Source organism: Acomys russatus, chromosome 15 (genome assembly GCF_903995435.1).
Source record: "Acomys russatus chromosome 15, mAcoRus1.1, whole genome shotgun sequence".
Taxonomy (NCBI): domain Eukaryota; kingdom Metazoa; phylum Chordata; class Mammalia; order Rodentia; family Muridae; genus Acomys; species Acomys russatus.
The window spans coordinates 35,072,330-35,090,958 of NC_067151.1; the positions used below are offsets into that span (position 1 = coordinate 35,072,330).

The window sequence follows — 18,629 nt, forward strand, 5'->3', positions numbered from 1 at the left end:
GCCCACGAGCCCCCCCCTCTAGCCTCCACGCGAAGCTGCAGGAAACCGGAGGGGGCGGGGCGGGACGGTGACGTCACGACGCCGGCGCGTCACGGAACGGCGGCGGCTGCGGCGCTGGCGGTGGCTGCGGCAGCGGCGGCATTTTAGTCTGCGGCGGCGGCGGCGGCTGCGGGGCTGCTGCTGCTCCTCCTCCCAGCATCCCTGGCGCGGCCATTTCAGCCCCATCTTGGCCGAGTGGAGGGAGCTGCAGCCGCTGCTTCAGCAGTTTGAATTTCAGTTTGTTTTTTTTTTTTCCCGGGGTCTGCGAGCCGGCCGCGCCGAGGAGAAGCGGAAGACGCCGCCACCGGTCCCCTCACGCCGCCGAGCGCCTGCACTCGCTTGCCGTTCCTTCAGCCGCCGCCGCCGCCCCTCACGCGCCTCAGAGCCGCGAGGAGGCCGGGCCCCGCCGCCGCCGCGGGGTGGCTCCCTGAGGGAGGCCAGACTGCCGGCCTTCCCCGCCCCCGAGCGGGCTTCCGCCCCCGCCGCCGGCATGGCCCCTGGGCTGCGCTCGGGCTAGAGCCCGGGACGGAGGGCTGCCTCTCGCCGCGGACCTCCAGCCCCGTCAGGAAGCGCCGGTCCCGGCCTCGCCGCTCCGCCTTCTTCCTCCGCGTCGCCGCGCGGGAGCAGCCGCGGGCCCCGGCCAGAGGAGCCCGAGCGGGGCAGAACCGCCCCTCACGCCGCCGCCGCCTCCTGCGCCCTGCGCTCCACCCCCAGCCGGGCCTGCTGACCGCGCCGAGCGCTGGGCTGGACTGACCGGGGCGGCTGAACCCCGTGCGAGCAGCCGGCCCGCCCCTGAACCACGCTCCAGCCGTCACTGACGGGTTGACTTGAGGCACCGGCGGCCCCGGGAGGTGAGAAGGAAGGAAGGGAGGAGGATGTCGCGCCGAGACGCCGGCGCCCAGAGCAGACCGTGACTTGCGGCGTGGGCCGTAGACCCAGGCGCGAACTCGGACTTTGTCTTTGGGGACCCGTGCTCGGCCCTTCTCGGTTTCCGGTGGGGGTCCCAGAGGAGCCTCCGTCCCTCCGGCCTTTTTCCACCATGTCGAAGATGCCGGCCAAGAAGAAGAGCTGCTTCCAGATCACCAGTGTCACCACGGCCCAGGTGGCCACCAGCATCACCGAGGACACCGAGAGCCTGGACGACCCGGACGAGTCGCGCACGGAGGACGTGTCCTCCGAGATCTTCGACGTCTCTCGGGCCACGGATTACGGCCCCGAGGAGGTGTGTGAACGCAGCTCCTCCGAAGAGACGCTCAACAATGTCGGGGATGCGGAAACTCCCGGGACCGTGTCCCCCAACCTCATCCTAGATGGGCAGCTGGCAGCCGCCTCAGCTGCGCCCGCCAACGGAGGCAGCGGCGTGTCGGCCCGGAGCGTGGCGGGGGCACTCGCCCAGACGCTGGCGGCGGCCGCCTCTTCGGTGACCGCCCCGGGCCCAGGTAGTACAACTCCGTCCCAGCCCCCCGCCACTTGTAGTTCCCGTTTCCGCGTGATCAAGCTAGACCACGGGAGCGGAGAGCCTTATCGGCGCGGCCGATGGACGTGTATGGAATACTATGAGCGGGATTCAGATAGTAGCGTCCTCACTAGGTCCGGGGATTGCATTAGACACAGCAATACTTTGGAGCAGACTGCGGAGCGGGACAGCGGCCTGGGCGCCACCGGAGGGTCGGTGGTGGTGGTGGTGGCCTCCATGCAGGGGGCGCACGGGCTGGACTCGGGAACTGACAGCTCCTTGACTGCTGTGTCACAGCTACCCCCGTCGGAGAAAATGAGCCAGCCCACTCTCGCCCAGCCGCAGAGTTTCAGCGTTGGACAGCCACAGCCTCCACCGCCCGTAGGTGGGGCTGTGGCTCCAAGTTCGGCGTCGCTACCGCCGTTCCCCGGAGCGGCGACCGGGCCGCAGCCAATGACGGTAGCCGCTCAGCCAACCCAGCTCCAGGGAGCCGTGGCCGGCGGCGCCCTCCCGGGGCCTATTGGCCAGGGCCTGCCACCGATGAATGTAAACCTGGCGCAGCAGCCCGTTGCCCTGGCAGCTCAGCAGGGCCCGGCGGTCGGCTCTTTGCCACAGCATCATCCGCAGCAGTTCGCGTATCCCCAGCCTCAGTTACCACCGGGGCATTTGTTGCCGGTCCAGCTCTCCGGCCAGAGTGAGTACCTGCAGCCCCACGCTGCCCTGCAGCCGCCAAGCCCTGCGCAGCCCTTGTCCACAAGTGCTGGCTCGACCTCTGCTTCTGCGGCGAGCTTTCCTCTGGGGTCTGGCCCGAACGTTTCCTCCTTGGGTGCGCAGATGATGGGAGCCTCTTCCCAGCCCAGTGAAGCTGTGGCTCCAGGTCCGGTTCCCGGCGGCCAGGCTGTTCCCTGTCAACCGGCCGGGGTGGCCCCAGCTGCTATAGGAGGCATGGTGCAGCCAGGCTCTGGGCTTACCGTGGCTGGGCAGCCCCAGTCCATGCAGCCTCCGTCGCAAATGGGTGGCAGTGGTCAGCTGTCAGCCTTGCCTGGTGGTCCTCACACCGTGGTGCCCGGAGTTCCAAACGTGCCTGCAGCGGTACCCTCTCCAAGCGTGCCTAGTGTGCCCACCACTTCTGTTACTATGCCAAATGTACCCGCGCCTCTGGGCCAGTCTCCGCAGCTGAGCAGCCATACGCCAGTCAGCCGGAGCAGCAGCAACGTCATCCAACAAGTTGGGCCGCCCTTAGTGCAAGGCACACACAGTGCACCAACAAGTCTACCACAGTCTGACCTAAGCCAGTTTCAGACTCAGACCCAACCTTTAGTCGGGCAAGTTGACGATACTAGAAGAAAATCAGAACCCCTACCTCAACCACCACTTTCTCTCATTGCTGAAAACAAGCCTGTTGTGAAGCCTCCAGTTGCAGATGCCCTGGCAAACCCCCTTCAGCTAACACCTATGAACAGTTTGGCCACCTCTGTGTTCAGCATCGCTATTCCTGTTGATGGTGATGAAGACAGGTATGGAACCTTTTATTTTAAATATCTTGTAGAATTGCTTGACTCAAACTGCTTAAAATACAGTTGTGGGAGGTTTCCCTCCGCCCCACCACCACCCCCACTGAGGCCTTAGTTTTAATTTTAAAACTTAGTAAAAAATCAATTCAAAATTTTAAAGTAGAGGTGTAAGAAAAAAAAAAATCACTGTGTTTTGTTTTGTTTTAAGCAATTAAATGGATAGTATTTCAGCTTAACAATTTAAAGATGGGAGCTGGCACCCCCTCCCTCCCCATCAATAAGATTGCCCCTTTCTAAGGTATTAATTACTTTTCTGTACTTATGGCAGAGTTTTGCAGAGTTAGTTTTGAAACTCTGTAAGACTGAAAACCAGAAGACCTTCTGTGGTCCGGGAAGCAGAGGAATAGAAGCAATCTTCATCAGCGAGAATGGAGAGAATAGTAAAACCTGAGATCTGTCTTTGACTCTCCTAAGTCAGCTTTTTAACAAAAGGAGTCCATGAAGGTTCCCAGTAACTTCTCAAAGATACTACTTTTGCTTAAAACAAAAAGGACTGTAAAGATAGATATTCTATCATCAGTCTTGAGTACAGGGAAGGGAAGTGTGAAATGCTTAAATAGTAAAAACTATATGAAATGTCTGTAACCAACTCCTGCTACCTAGAGTGTAAGGAATGTCTTTTTAAAAGCTTAGGTAAAAGTTAGTGTATTGCTACACTATTCTATAGCAGTTTATGTTGGTTATGGCCTGCTTAGGAGTTGTAGTGTTCTTTTTAGGAGCTGTCACATAGACTTGACATTACATAATTCCAGCCTTGTTAAAAACTTAATTGCAGTATTTTAACACTACATTGAAAATAACAGAAAAAGAGTGGGGTATCTTCTTACACTGTAGGTTTTAGAGGTTAGCTTAAAGTGCTAAAAGGATCAAACCTTGATATGAACTTCTAAAATCATTGGTATGTAGTAGATTACCTTGAAATACTAAACTTTTCTTCTATATTTTAGTCCCTCACAGTCTTTTGACTTTTGATTATCTCTGTTTTATTTTATATATACTTATGCTAGTTTAAAAATGCTTACTGGCATTCATTCATCTCTGGTTCTGTAATTCAAAGTTCATGATTTTTGTAGCCAAGTTGTGGGAAGTCTTTGTTACACTTGAGAACTCAGTGTCTATAAGTGAGCTAGTCAACTAGCCAGTCACTGAAATATTTAATTTAATATGGGTAGGATTACCAAGTTAAAAAAAACAAAACAAAACTGATTTCATTAGCAACTCAAACAACAACAAAATCCCTCTATTTCTCTAGTTGCTCCTATTTTTAGGGGTAGGGCCACATTTGACAGGCAGATGGAATTTACCTTTCACCTTGGATGGTGGAGAATAGTACTTTACCGTTTCTAGCTAGGCGGAACCTATATTTTCTAAGTTGGTAAATTATCTTTTACTTACCCTCTCTGATCTCTATATACTGCCCTGCATCTTCAGTTAATGACTTTTCCCCAACTTCCTCTTTTACATTTAAAACCTATGAATGAAAAATACATCTTTCCTCTTCACACACTTTGCAGTGTACAGCATCTACAGTTATATTCTTCAGAACTAAAAGAATAATATATTGAAGCATAACTGTTGACAAATGGAAACTCTGAAACATTCCTTTTGAGTATGTTCTACAGATGCATATATTTTTACCTCATTGCAGTAAAAGTAATCTCAGAAATCTTATTTCAAAATGAATATTTTAACTGCATATAGTGCTATATCATTGTTCCTACTGTCATCAGTTGATTCTTTTCAAGGGTTTGATTGTGAGTAATCACATTTTAAATGTGCTACGTCTTTCCTTTACTCCAGTCTTAAATTCTGCATTGCACGTTACCAGTTTTTTCATTGATTTTTTTTTTTTTTAAACATGCTAGTTTCCAATATGTAATCTTACACATTTGATGTTTTGTCACTGGACCAACACACCTGGTGAAGGAATGAATCCATTAATTAGAAATAGGGTTTGGTCTTGTTTGTTTAAAGAATGTCTTTGTAAAAGAGGGCATTCTAAAGCTTTACACTTGAGAAAAATGTTTTTCCAGGAACATGTTTAAATTACTCAGATGAATAACTTTTAAGAAATAGTACTAACTAGAGACATTACTTTAAATAAAATTTGAGGTTACTTAAAATCTGCAGTATCATTTTTAATCCTTCAAATGTAATATAAATTGGAGAGTTCCTGAGGAATTATGTCTTAAACTTTATAAATAGGTTAATACATTTCTATCTTAAGGAGGTACTTGTACATACTCAGTTTTTGTTTAAACTCTAGATTTGGCAAACAGCTTTTAGTTTTTTTTTTTTTAAACAAAAGGAAGGAAGATGGGAGGTTAACAAAAAGTGGGTTTTAGGTTCTTATTGAAAGCCCCATAGTTTTGGTTCCATACTAGGTAGGGCCTATATTGAATCAATTTTGAGATTGTTTATTTTAAACAGCTACTGTAATTGATACCTTTAAAGGGCTGAAGCAAAGGATCCTCAATTATCACTGCCTGCTGACAACATACATTATTAAGCATCAAGTTGTGAGATTTTCCCAACCATTTTGATAATAAAAATTTATTGTTGCACATTACGGCTTCTCACATTGAATTTGTATAAACTGGTGGTTATACTGATGGTTGATAAAGAATTGTGTAGCCACTTTTACAGTGAACATTACAAACTTGACTTAAACTGCCTGTACATTTTACAGACTTTTTTTTTTTTTTTTTTTTTAATATTGTAAATGAGAGGAGATGTAAACTATTACTGGCCCTAAATGGAGCATAGTACAGATTGTCTTCTATAAATAACTGACCAGTTGAACTCTGAAGGTAGCATTCCAGGAACTCATGAATGGCTATAATTGTGAGCTGTCAACTGCTGGACAGTTGAAAACCTGTTTTTTGTAAGGATCCCTTAGTGGCATATATCTCTGTCTTGTTTAATTTGAATAATTTGCTTATGAATAGTAATGCTAACTGGTATGTCCTATAAATACAGATTTGTTCATATATATATTTAATGGATTTCACATACATTTAATGGACTACTCACTTTTTTAACTTGAACTTTTAAATGAGAGGATCTATTTAAATATATACCAGGAACAACACTGTCCTCTTGTCTTTGTATAAAATGTATAGCCCCCTTTTAAGAGCCTTGTTCCAGAAAGGTCTCTCTGTACATAAATTAAAAAATATGAAAGCTCCTTAACTTGAATCTGTTTCTTTTGGACCTTAACCTTTTTAAATCTATTGCATTCTGGAGGTAATTTTGATCTTCCAGCTTTACAATTAATGAGTAAATCAGCAGCAAGATAACTGTCTTATGCCAGTCTAAGACTTTCAGAATGCATTCTTACCTAGGTATTGGTAGTCAAAGTATAAAATCAGATATGTACATGACATTATTTAGTATAAAAACTGATAATAGTACATTGCTTAGAAATATCTAACTGCTAAAATATACATTAGTTGTAACATGGATCTCAATTAAAAAAAAAAACTCTGAATTTACAGAAAGGCTAATGATTTTCCAAAGAAATTTCTATAGGTGTTATCAGTAGGATTTGGCCTTTTCTATTCACAGGGAGACTTTTTTTAAACTGAGAGCTAGTAACTATGATCCAAATGTTTGTTATTTAAAAAAATAAATGCTTATGTGTATGAAACACAGCCTTAGTAACTATTTTATACAGTTGTTTTTCATGTAGGTGAAAGAAGGGTATGGAATCCTAAATCTGATAAATCACCTTTGTGAGAAGTCATTTTACATAGTATTAGAAATAGGGGTAATATGTCACCCTGAGAATAAATACAGTATCAGGCTATTCTTTAAGGCTCTGACAGCATTTATTTAGAAATGGTTTGACACCGGGATTATGTATTTGGTATATGAGTGGAGCCTGCCCCCCCCCTTCTCTCTCTCTCTCTCTCTCTCTCTCTCTCTTTTTTCTTCACTAGAAGAGAGGTTAGCTGCAGATGTCCTCTGATGATCCATTAAGCAAATGTTCCCACCCTTGATCTTCTTCCTATTAGAGGGAATGGATGGTAGGAAGGTAGAAAAGAGTTTTGGTTTTTCATTTCCCATGATGGCCTGAGTCTTAGGGGTAGGAAGTTACTGTATTGAGTGATGGCAGATAACTGAGTTGAAAGAAAATATAGTAGAGTAACATCCAGTTTGGTCTTAGAAAAAAAGAACTTGTCAATAATGGGTATTAATAGTCTAGTTTTTATGACTTTTTTATTTTGGATAATTGTTTCAGACCATTTTGTATTTGCTTTTCTGAAGAAATACTGTTTACTAATTGTATTATTTAATAAATGTAATGAGAAGGGGCTTCATACAGTCTGTCTAGTTAAATGTAGCCTAAATGTAGCCCTTAGTAGATGGTTATGAAAAAAATGTTTTAGAATAAGAAATTTTAATTATTAGTATTTTATGAGGTATTATGCAGCAAAACATGTATTAGAATAAACCTTTAAGTTTTTAGTTTTTTCATTATACTCAACTAGTGGTTTATTATTTTAGATTATCACAGTACTGATGGGTACATCTACAAAGAATGTACATACATATATCATTGATTATCCCATAGCAAGTAAAAGACACACTAATGATTCAATATTTATTATGTTCTTAGCCTGGCATTGCTTAAAACTAAAATTAGGTGCCTTTTTGGGAGGCAGAGGCAGACTGGTCTCTTAAAGTTCAAGGCCAGCCTGGTTTACATAGTGAATTACAGGCTAGCCTGGGCTACATAATGAGACACTCTCTCAAAAATCAAAATGATACACCTCCCATGAAGATTGACCAGTTCGCCTTATCATTCTACGGCACTAACACACTGCAATGTGTTATAGTTCAAGCTGGAATGATAATATTCAAGATACATATATTGGCTTTTTTATTCCTATAAGTAATTGTATAATAAGTTGGATGGATTAAATTTCATGTACATTGCTTGGAATTTTTCAAATTGAAAATTTTTGATTCATTTTACTTTATATGTATTAGTGTTTTGCCTGCATGTATGTATGTGTATCGTGTGTCCGTTTGCTGGAGAACAGAAGAGGGCGTTGAGTCCCCTGGAATTGTAGTAACAAATGGTGTGAGCTGCCATGTAGGTTCTGGGAGTCAACACATGCTCTAATCCTCTGACCCCATCTCTCCAGTTCACTCCCCTTTCAAATTCAAAACTCCAAACACGCTCTCTTCCTCCCCCCCCCACACATGCACACAAACATACGTGTTTATTGGTAAAGTAAAAATCTGCAGATAATTAAGTTACTAATTTTTACTACTATTCCACCAAGAATATTTACCATTTGTCAGACTAGGCAGGGCAAACAAGTGAGATCTGATGGTTAGTTTAAATTACCTCAGTCTCTTTTTCCATAAGAATTCACTAAAATTTGGCTGGAGTTTTACTGTATAGAAGATAAACTTTTTCTGGTGTATGTGTCAGTTATAAAGAACATTGAAATATTTTAAGTCTGTTGAGGACTTTGTTAACAGCTTATATAAACAGGTACGATGTTTAACACGTGATAAAGGATTTCAAAAGCAAAATTTAAAGCCTATTAGCTTCTAAAATAGAGTTACAGTTTTACCACTTGGGAGGTTACGTGTATTAAACCAAACATCCTTTATATAGTTTAACTCTGCCATGGAAACAGGCAAAAATGAAAATGGCTCTTCTTTTGATTAAATAAAATCAACAGTATGCTTGTGTATTAACATATGAATGACCACTACAGAGAGTTAAATCAAATACACCTGAATTAAAATCTACTGTTGCTATGTATTTGGGATAATGGACTTTAAGCCAGTCACTGAGCTCTGCAAAATTTCTGCTTCTTTATGTGAAAAATGAGGATACTGGATACCTACTTTGATGATCTCAGTCCTAATGCTGCGACTCCTTAACACACTTTCTCATGTGTGGTGACCCCCAACCATAAAATTATTTTCTTTACTACTTCATAACTGTAATTTTGCTACTGCTATGAGTAGTAATGTAAATATCCGTTATGCACGGTATCATATGCAGCCCCCTGTGAAAGGGTCATTCAGCCATCCACAGACTGAAAATTGCTGATTTAAAGCATTAAATTTTCTGTAACCTATAACATAAGAAATAGGAATAAATGTTCCCGGCTCCAAACTACTATAGATTATACCCTGAAATGGCACAAATTTTACCAAGAGTCTTCAGTTGGATGTGTGAGTATGAGACTGGTATGGATGGTTGTTTTGCCTACATGTGTGTGCCTGCTAGCATACATGGAAAAGGAGAGTACTGCTTTAGTGGTGATGTAGTAAGAATTAAAGTAAATTGTGTTCTAATCTTGATTCTTTAACTGCTTTGCTTATTTAATCGATCAAGTCGACTAATTCTCCTCAGGTTTTATCACATTGGTAAAATTAGAATTTTGATTTTAGTCATATTTTAAAGTTCTATATAGTCCTGTTGGAGTCCATACTCTATGAGATGAGGCTGGGAAGAACATTCGGTCACAATCCCCCTCTACTTTGCCACTACCATTGTATGATTGATTGGTAGAAATTAAAGCTTACTTTTTTACTTAAATACTCATTTTCGAGAAAAAAAATTGAATGCAAAGTAAACAGCTAAAGGAGCAACACACCAGTCACTCCATTTTGTAGTGTTCTCCGGGTAGTAAATGTTAGAGCACAGAAATAAGATTCTCTTTATTCCAAGGTGGCAGCCTATATGATTAGATTATATTTGATATATTTATTAGGTGCTAATGGAGTAAATAGTAAGTGCTAGTGAGGAATAGTTTTAAGAAATATGATTTCTTAATACAGATTGCTGTTTAGACACTGTCTGTGCGTGCGTATGTATGTATGTATGTATGTATGTATGTATGTATGTATGTATGTATTTCAGAACCTAAAATATCCAAACCAGGATAAATTTAAAACTAATTACCTCTGTTCTCCAGCCACCCAATTTCTATCTTCAGAGTCAACCCATTATTTGTACATTCTCTGAGGCTAACTTTTGAATGAGTTTTAATTTAAAAGGCCATTCACATTAGATCACTGATAACAGGTGATTTGCTAAGCCTAGAGAAGTAGCATCTTGTGAAATGAAATCGAACAGTGAGACTGTCATGCTTGGGAAATTGTATCATTAATTTGACAGGAAGCACAGTAAAGGGCTTGATACCATAGTAAGTTTAGATTCTTACATAACTTTCTAATTGCTATTTAAAAGTATTTCTGGAAGCTTAAAGTAGTGTTTACCTTACGGCTTACTTGAAGACTTAATTCAGTAATTATTATACATTAAAATATAAAGTCACACTGAGTCTCAATAGTCAGAATTGCTATTTGGCAAATATACTAAATAGTTTAATGCACCTGTCTATAAATCTAATTATTCTCTTTGCTTCAACATTACCTTGATTGTAATGAGATACTTGATGCCTGCTAAGATTCTCTACCAAAAGTTGCATTTTGTACAATATAAAATTAAGCTTAATTGTGTCAGACCCTATATAAACATGATTTCACTTGATCTTTTCAGCAAACTGTAAACAAGTGTCTCTTGTGGATTAAGAAAGCAAGCACTTAGGTCTGCTACTCCAAACCCCAGTATTCCTTTGCTTTATTACTTAGTGGGAATAAAGGAGAATTACTGTAACCACTAATAAATGGTTATGTCGTGACGTTTTACCTGAAGGATACTTACAAGTACTAATCCACACATAAGATTGGAATAGCCCTTATTGATTTTTTTTTTTTTTTTTTTTTTTTACTTTCTTTGGTTTCTATTTAAATCTTGAAAGTTTTGACATACAGGAAAGAGAGCATTTTTGCTGAGTTGAGGCTTACATACCTTTTTTCCTTTAAGATTCACCATATGGGAGATGCATATATGTGTTTCTTCTCTCTAGTACAGTTACCCTACAAATAGAGCATCTTGCTAAAGCAAGTGAATATGCTTTATGTGTTTGTCACCTGCTGGTATACTGCTTTCATATACTGGGAAATAAATGTGGATGACTAGTATAATGACACCAGGCAACAGAGAAAGAAAAATCCGTTGTAAATTACCAATGGCACAATTAACAATTAGCTTTGAAATGATAAGAAAACTGAGGGGACTAAAGGCCTAAGGAAAGTTCTGTTAGTAAGATTATCTAAATGCTAAATGAAACTTAATAGCACAGAGATGAAACTGACATATATTCTTTTCTGCAAGAAATTACATTTGAAACTAGTTTCCTAACAACTTCCTTGAAGTGAATATAAACTACTATTCTTAAGAGCCAGTAATGTAATATTAGAAGAATGAGATGTAGTTTATATTGAATTTATTACAGCCATCTAAGTGAAAATGTTCTTTTCTTGTTTGTTTTTCAAAACCACTGAATAAAATAGAACCTTTCCTCCTCTTATTGTACTTTATTTCATAGATTCTTTTTACCTCCTCAGCTTTTCTGTTAACTGTAGATAATTTTTTTAATTTTATCTTTGATTTATAAGAAACGTCATTACATTGAAAAATGGTGACATTTTATAAGTCGTGTGTCTATTTGAAGCCAGTTTGCTTAGCAGGTGAATTTGCTTCAGATTAAATGTAGCTATTTCCAAAGTCAAAATATCTGAAGATCTTTTTTAAAATGTCATCTTTCTGAGTAGATGTAATTTTAAATGTTCTTTATAGGGCTGGAGAGATGGCTCAGAGGTTAAGAGTGCTGGCTGCTCTTCCAGAGGTCCTGAGTTCAATTCCCAGCAATCACATGGTGGCTCACAACCACCTGTAATGAGATTTGGTGCCCTCTTCTGGCATGCAGGTGTATACTCAGATAAAACACTCATCTATATAAAATAAACAAATCTTTTAAAAAATATTAAGAACTTTCTTCATAAAGAAATTTTAATTCCAAATTAGAGACTAACTTCAAAGTTTACTATGCTGTTCTTCCTCTGTCATCTTCTATGCATTATCCCATTAAAGTTGAAGTCTCTAAACAAAATAATAAGGAATATCAAACTAGTTCTCATATTGTTGTGAGCAGACTTGATTTATTTAGTTGGTGGTGGGAGGAGCCAAATTAGGTTTCAGTTCATTGCCATTTATCTTACTTGGCTGACTTGATTTTGAAGGACAGTGGGGGAAAATAGTCTAACAGAAGTTAGAAGATGTTAGAATTCTCTTAAATTTTGTTGTTGGAACATCTAATCTGTGCTTTTGATTGTTTTAGACACAGGTAAGAAAAAGGGTTCAAAGAATAGAAAGGAAATAGAGTTGGAAAAGTAATAAGAGCCACACATTGTTAAAGAGTTCTAATTAATCAAAAGAACTACTTTGGTGATTCTCTGTTACCCAATGTCAATGTGACTTTTCTGGTTTTATCAGAAGTGGTACCTATTGGTTAAAATCTAAAATGCCGTCTAAAAAGTGATTGTGCATATAACACAGCTTGACTCACTTCAGGTTTTGAAGTCACGATTCTGTTTTTAATTTGATAATCATTAATATTTAATTGCTATTGCAGATAACCTTGTAAGTTTTTATTTTATTTTATGTGTATGTGCACGTGTTTGTATGAATGTTTGCTATGTGTCTGCCAGTGCTCATGGAGGCCACACGAGAGTGTTGGATCTCCTAGAGCTGGTGTCACAGTGAGTTTTTGTGACCCACCTGGCTTCTGTGCTAGGAACCGAGAGCCAGATAGACTGCCACCTTCTATGATACTTGGGGAGTTACTTTTGTCTGGTCCACTTCTGATCAGTGAGATGGGAATGGTAAGTCTTAGCCCTGTTAGGTAGGGCTGTTGTGGAAATTGAGTCAATAAATGTAAAGGAGTTTCAGTAGCATCTAATATACAGCAAGTATGTTCTTGGCTGCTGTTCTTATACTATAGCCTGGATCAAAGATTTGGTTTTTTTGTTTTTCCTTGTGGCCTCAGAGAAAAATGATTGATTGATTGATTGATTGGGTGACTGATTTGTCATCATTTCATGGAGCTCGAGTCCCATGCAGTAGAGTGGATCCTAGGAACTGTATTTGGGCTCTTAGCAACCAACAGCACTAGGTGCTCTCAACCACTGAGCCATCTTATTAGCCCCAAGTCAAGGATTTTTAAAGTGATGTGATAGGTACTTGTTAACTCCCTTAAAGTACAGGTAGATGGTGAGGAAGACATTAGAATTATGCTTAATGAGTGCAAACTGTTAGGTTTGTTAAAAGCTTAGCTCCTGGAGAAATTTTTATGACATACAGAGTCAATTATACATACTGGAGTTTGCCTACTTTAGCTTATCAGTTACTTACAGTTCTGTGATGTTTGCCCTAGGGACTGTGTCCCTAGGGATAGTTGGAATGAGTGACATAGTTGATGTGGCAGGATATTTGATCACTCTGTGAGCCCCTAAATTGTGTTGTTTACTGAAAAACCTGTTTCTCATTGTGGTCTGGTCCAGCTCTAGTATACACCTCTATCTAAGAACTTTCTATTTGAATATTTTAAACAGGATTAAATAAAGTCAGCCATAAATCAAGAGGCAGAGCAAGCAACCATTTAACAGGGAATGAGCACAGGAAAAAACCAGAAGAAATCAGGAGGATGGATAGAGAGATGCAGAGGAAGTAGAAGGGAGGGACATTCAGTTTGAGGTTGTTTTGTTTTTGAGAACATGGGGAAGGAGGGTTCTTTCCTTTTGGGACATCAGCAGAGTAGAAGGTCAGTTGGGTGCTTTCTCTGCCTCTCTGAGTTCGCAGGCTTTCACCACAGCATCTGCCTCCCAAGCTTTGATTGGAAAAAGCAAACAATTGAGATTTTGATAAAAACAAGTTTATAAATGTTTAACCTTTAAAGGGGCATTATACTAATATAAGAAATTAGAATGCTTCCATGCAATTGTATTGCTCCCCTGCCCACAACTAGGTCAGAGAAACCACACACAAATAAACTTAAAAGTGGAAATGTATTATGACCAACCCAGGAAGGACTCATATTACTCATCATTAACTCTTCTTTTAACAAATTCTAGGAAGCAATAGCTTAGTGTTATACATGGATACTCTACTGGAAAACAACTTGGCTAAAACTATAGCTGACTGTTAAGGCATCTGATACACCTGGTATTGATAGGCAGGCTCTGAACTGGTCACATTTATGTATATTTGTACACAATTGAATGTTAGTATTTAACTTATCTGTTATTCTTTCTTTTAGAACTTTGATCCTTAATTACTGTGGTTTTTTTTTTTTTTTTTTTTTTAAATCCAAAGTATCATTTTAAACTGTCTTAGCACTTTTTCTTTTTTCAAATTTAAGTGGTTACACTGTGTGGAAATCTAAACTCTTCCAATTTTTGTAAACTGCTTATACTGTACGTTCTCAACTTCATTTCCATTTGATTCTTGGGTCTCACAGGAATCCTTCAACTGCTTTCTACCAAGCGTTCCATTTGAACACGTTTCAGGAATCAAAGAGCCTCTGGGATAGGTATGATTACTTGATATGGAATGCATACATGCAAAAATGTATGCATGAATTGCTTTGCATAAAAGTGATCTTTGCTATTTTAAAAGGGGGCGGAATCACATGGTATCTAGCATGGGACAAAGCAGCAAAATAAACCAAAAAGACTGCCCATAGAATATAATAAGTATGCTTTTTATTTTACTGCATTCTATGCATAGTATTTCTCTATTTTTAAAAGATTTACATACTCCATTTTCTTAAAATAATCACTTCATATATCTTAGTACAAAGTATTTTTTCTATTAAATCAGTCTTAATTTTTATGCTATTTTATAGGATTTATAACAACACACAAAAAAGTTACTTCAAGCTAAAAAAAAAAACTAAAGAGAGACAAGACCTGAATAACAAAACTGTCATTAATTTTGACAAGAAATTGTCACCAAGTTTGCTTGTTCGAATTTCGTAGATCTATATAACAACTTGCTTTTTCACAAAAATACCATTTAGGTCTTATTTTTCACTTTCAAAAACAAGAACAACAGCAACAAAAATAACAACGAAACAAAAACCTCAGATTGCACTTTTGGCAAAAGATACTTTGGTTTATCTTTCTGCTTAACACACATTTTTAAACAGTATATGCTTTCTTCAGTTACCTGGCTGAATATTTATTAACAATTCATCATTCAGTGTTTAATTAATAGGAGTTGAACACAGAGTTTTTTAAATTCCCACAAAGCCTGTTAGATTCCTTTAACTCTGCCTGGCAACGCATTTGTGTCATCTGGCATATTTTTGGATAGCACTCATGGACTCAACTCTCTTTCATTAGAAAAGAGAGTTGCTAAGTGCATGTACATGTCGTATTAAGACATGGTCTGCATTGCCTTAATGGTATAATTTTCTTTTAATTTTTAGGCTTGATTTGTTTGTGTGTATAACTCTAAAGATATTTTCTAAACAAAGTATCTTGTAGTTGGTTTGTTCCTTATTTAACCAGAAGTCATTTTAAACAGTTTTTGAGCAGGAAGTTTAAAAATTTGTAGTACTGTGTTTATATATAATCAAGCTTTAATTAGTTTTGGTCTAGCAGTATAAAATGTTATAAATAAATAAGTAAGTAGACTATGGTATGAAACAGACTTAAGGTTTTAGTCACTCAAATAGTACTTGAGATATACCTTATACTTTTCTTGACTTCAAGGAAATATAGTACTGTTTGAATATAATAAAAGTAGATTGAAATGCAGTTTAAATATTTGTAATATCTAGCTCTCATAAGCTGTCATGTCAGTATGAATGATGTGTTATTTTCATTAATACATTGTCGAAAGGTTTGATCTTTATTTTGTGTAATTTGGATCTAACACTGAAATGGTCCTTTAGTTTCATTATAAGACAGTCAAAGAAGTTTCTTGTTCATAATTGTTGTTACAACTAAATACTTGTTCTCTTCAGTAGATACCAAATACTTTCAGCATATCAGAAATGTGTAAAGTTGTTCTATCTATATCATTTCTCATTGGTTAGAAATTATTTCTGAGCTGGGGAAAAGGCAGTGGACCTGAACTTAGATCCCTGTCACCAAAAAAAGAACCAAATATGGCAGTCCAGACACTAGAAAGTGGCAACAGAACAGTCCCTACATCTCACTGACCTACTGGTCTACACAGTATAGCTAATCAGCAAGGTGCAGACTCAGTGCGAGGCCTTCCCTTGAAAAATAAGATGGGGTAGAGTAAGACAGCTGATGTTGGCCTTTAGTGTTCGTTCTCTCTCTCTCTCTCTCTCTCTCTCTCTCTCTCTCACACACACACACACACACACACACACACACACACACACACACACACACACACACACACAGAGTATTCCCCCCTTTTGGAGCCTGTTATCCAGAACCAAAGAAGTTAATGGATATTTGTACTGTTGCCAGTATAGTCAGAACTTAATATTACAGATATTCTTCACTGTAAACTGGCCTGGTTGGTACCAAGGTAACAAACCAAACACAGTGGAAAACGGTGACTGGTTTCTTTTTAATCTAAAAACTCAGTAATAAAGTAATTGTACACCTGCGCCCCCCACCCCCCCAACACACACACACACGCACGCACGCACGCCAAGTGGGAGTGACTGGCTTTATTAGCTCTAAGAGAACAGTCAATACAACTTTATATGGCATATGCCTATAGACTTGTTAGCTGACACTGTGAAAGAATTGTGGTTCTGCTTATTCATAGCAGATGGGTTAAAGATTTTTGTAAACTAGGCTTAAAATGTTAATTATAACTTTTGCCTTTGTTTTGGATCTCACCAAATAACCTAAATTTGGACTATTGTAGATTTTGAGGTTTGTAATTTTTTTTTACAATTTGCCAGGTAAATATTTTACAAAGGCAATTCTCTTGTTAAATAGAACCCTTCAAGGATTTAGGGCAGCGAACCTTTAATACAGTTCCTCATGCTGTGGTGACCCCCAACCACAACACTATTTTGTTGCTACTTCATAACTGTAGTTCTGCTACTGTTATTAATTGTAATATAAATATCTGATACACAGGTATCTGATATGGGACACCCCACACACACACACAAAGGGGCCACAACCCACAGGTTGAGAGCTGCTGATTTAGGAGGCCACAAAAACTGTATATGATGTATCTGTGTTGTCTACATATTTTGAAGCATAAACCTGCCCATCAATGTCACCTGATACCATGCTTCAGGCTCCTGTTTCTGAAGTCTTGGAATGATATTCAATGGAGATAGCCTTTTTAGCATTTGTTTTTATTGGGGAGAGGTGTGCTACTTGTATGTAGGTACCAATAGGGCCAGAAAACAGCATCAAAGTTGGAGCTGGAGTAACAGATGGTTATGAGCTATCCTGGGTGCTAGGGACCAAACTTGGGTCCTAAAGAGCTGGACGAGCTCTTTACCATGGAGCCACCTCTCCAGTCCTGGGGATAGCTTTCAATAATCATTCCTGAGTATCTGAAGATGCATGCTTGAACCCAATTTTAAGGACTGAAACCTTTTTCTCCTGCCAGGAAACTTTCAATTTATCAAGTATCTTTACAATCAAAATAGGAATAACTTCCCAGCACTTAGGGAGGCAGATCTCTGAGTTCAAAGCCAGCCTGCTGTACAAAGTAAATCCAGGACAGCCAAGGCTACACACAGAAACTGTCTCAAAAACAGAAACAAACAAACAAAAAGGAATAACTAATATGCTATTCTACATTCACTTATTAACTTACTAGTTCTTCTTTGTTTTTTCCTATGTTTAAGTTAGAATTAACAATTTGAGAAGCTTTTAAAAATAGGCTGATTGCCTTTGTCTATATTCAGATCATCTTTTTCTGAGGTACCCAGTGTTTTCCTTGTGTACTGAAATCGAAGCTTCTCTCAAGCAGTTCTTTTCATCGTCTTGTAGGTACCATCATATTCTGTGTTCCTTATTTGTCAGTTTTACAGAGTCCTTGGGGCCAGGTGGTGAAGTATCTACAAATATGAGGAGAGTGATAGCCCAAAAATAATCCAGCCCTTTCTTAAGCCCCGCTCCTTGAAGTTAGTAGTATAGCTTATAAGATTAGCTTTCTAAGAAGTTAAAGCATTGTGAAGTCAATTTTTTTTGTGATATCCTCACATATTAGCATTTTTAGTGATGCTAAATTTTGAATATGTTTTAAAAGTGCTCATTCTTGGCTTTCTTAAATCTATCTGGTTTTTTTAGAATCAGTTTAGAAACCTGCCTCAATAATGACTGGTAATCAAGCATCATTAAGAGGTTTTGTCTATGAAAGTTTGGTGTAAGAATTACAGCAGACAGTTCTTACCATAAAGAAGTGCTAGGGAAAAGAACCTTTAGACTAAAGGGAAGAAATCAGAGTACTTAATTTGCCTTACAGATAAGCAGTTGGAGTGTTTTTGTCTTCATGAAGAAATTGATTAAATTTAGTCAATAAATGATAAGCCACTGCAAGGGATACATTATTCCCTTGAGCTAGCTTGTCTTCATGGTAGCAGCAATCTTTAAATGTAAATTGATGAGGAGAGTGGTTAGATACTATTCATTATTAGACACAAATTTATTGATTCCTATAA

At 39.6% G+C, this 18,629-nt stretch overlaps 1 protein-coding gene across 4 annotated transcripts in view; it reads left to right on the forward strand.

Annotated features, from left to right (window-relative positions):
• Positions 1 to 457: 457 nt before the first annotated feature.
• Tsc22d2 (TSC22 domain family member 2) overlaps positions 458 to 18,629 on the forward strand; it is a 48,227-nt gene continuing 30,055 nt past the window's right edge. For 2 of the 4 annotated variants that reach the window (XR_007831924.1, XM_051157192.1), the window contains exons 1-2: positions 458 to 3,012; positions 14,469 to 14,540. Coding sequence is in view for 2 of the 4 variants with exons in the window: in XM_051157192.1 (XP_051013149.1) it covers positions 1,079 to 3,012; positions 14,469 to 14,540 (2,006 nt within the window). In the remaining 2 variants the exon portion in view is untranslated. The remainder of the gene's footprint in view (positions 3,013 to 14,468; positions 14,541 to 18,629) is intronic. The other 2 variants (XR_007831925.1, XM_051157193.1) reach the window with 2 other exon arrangements.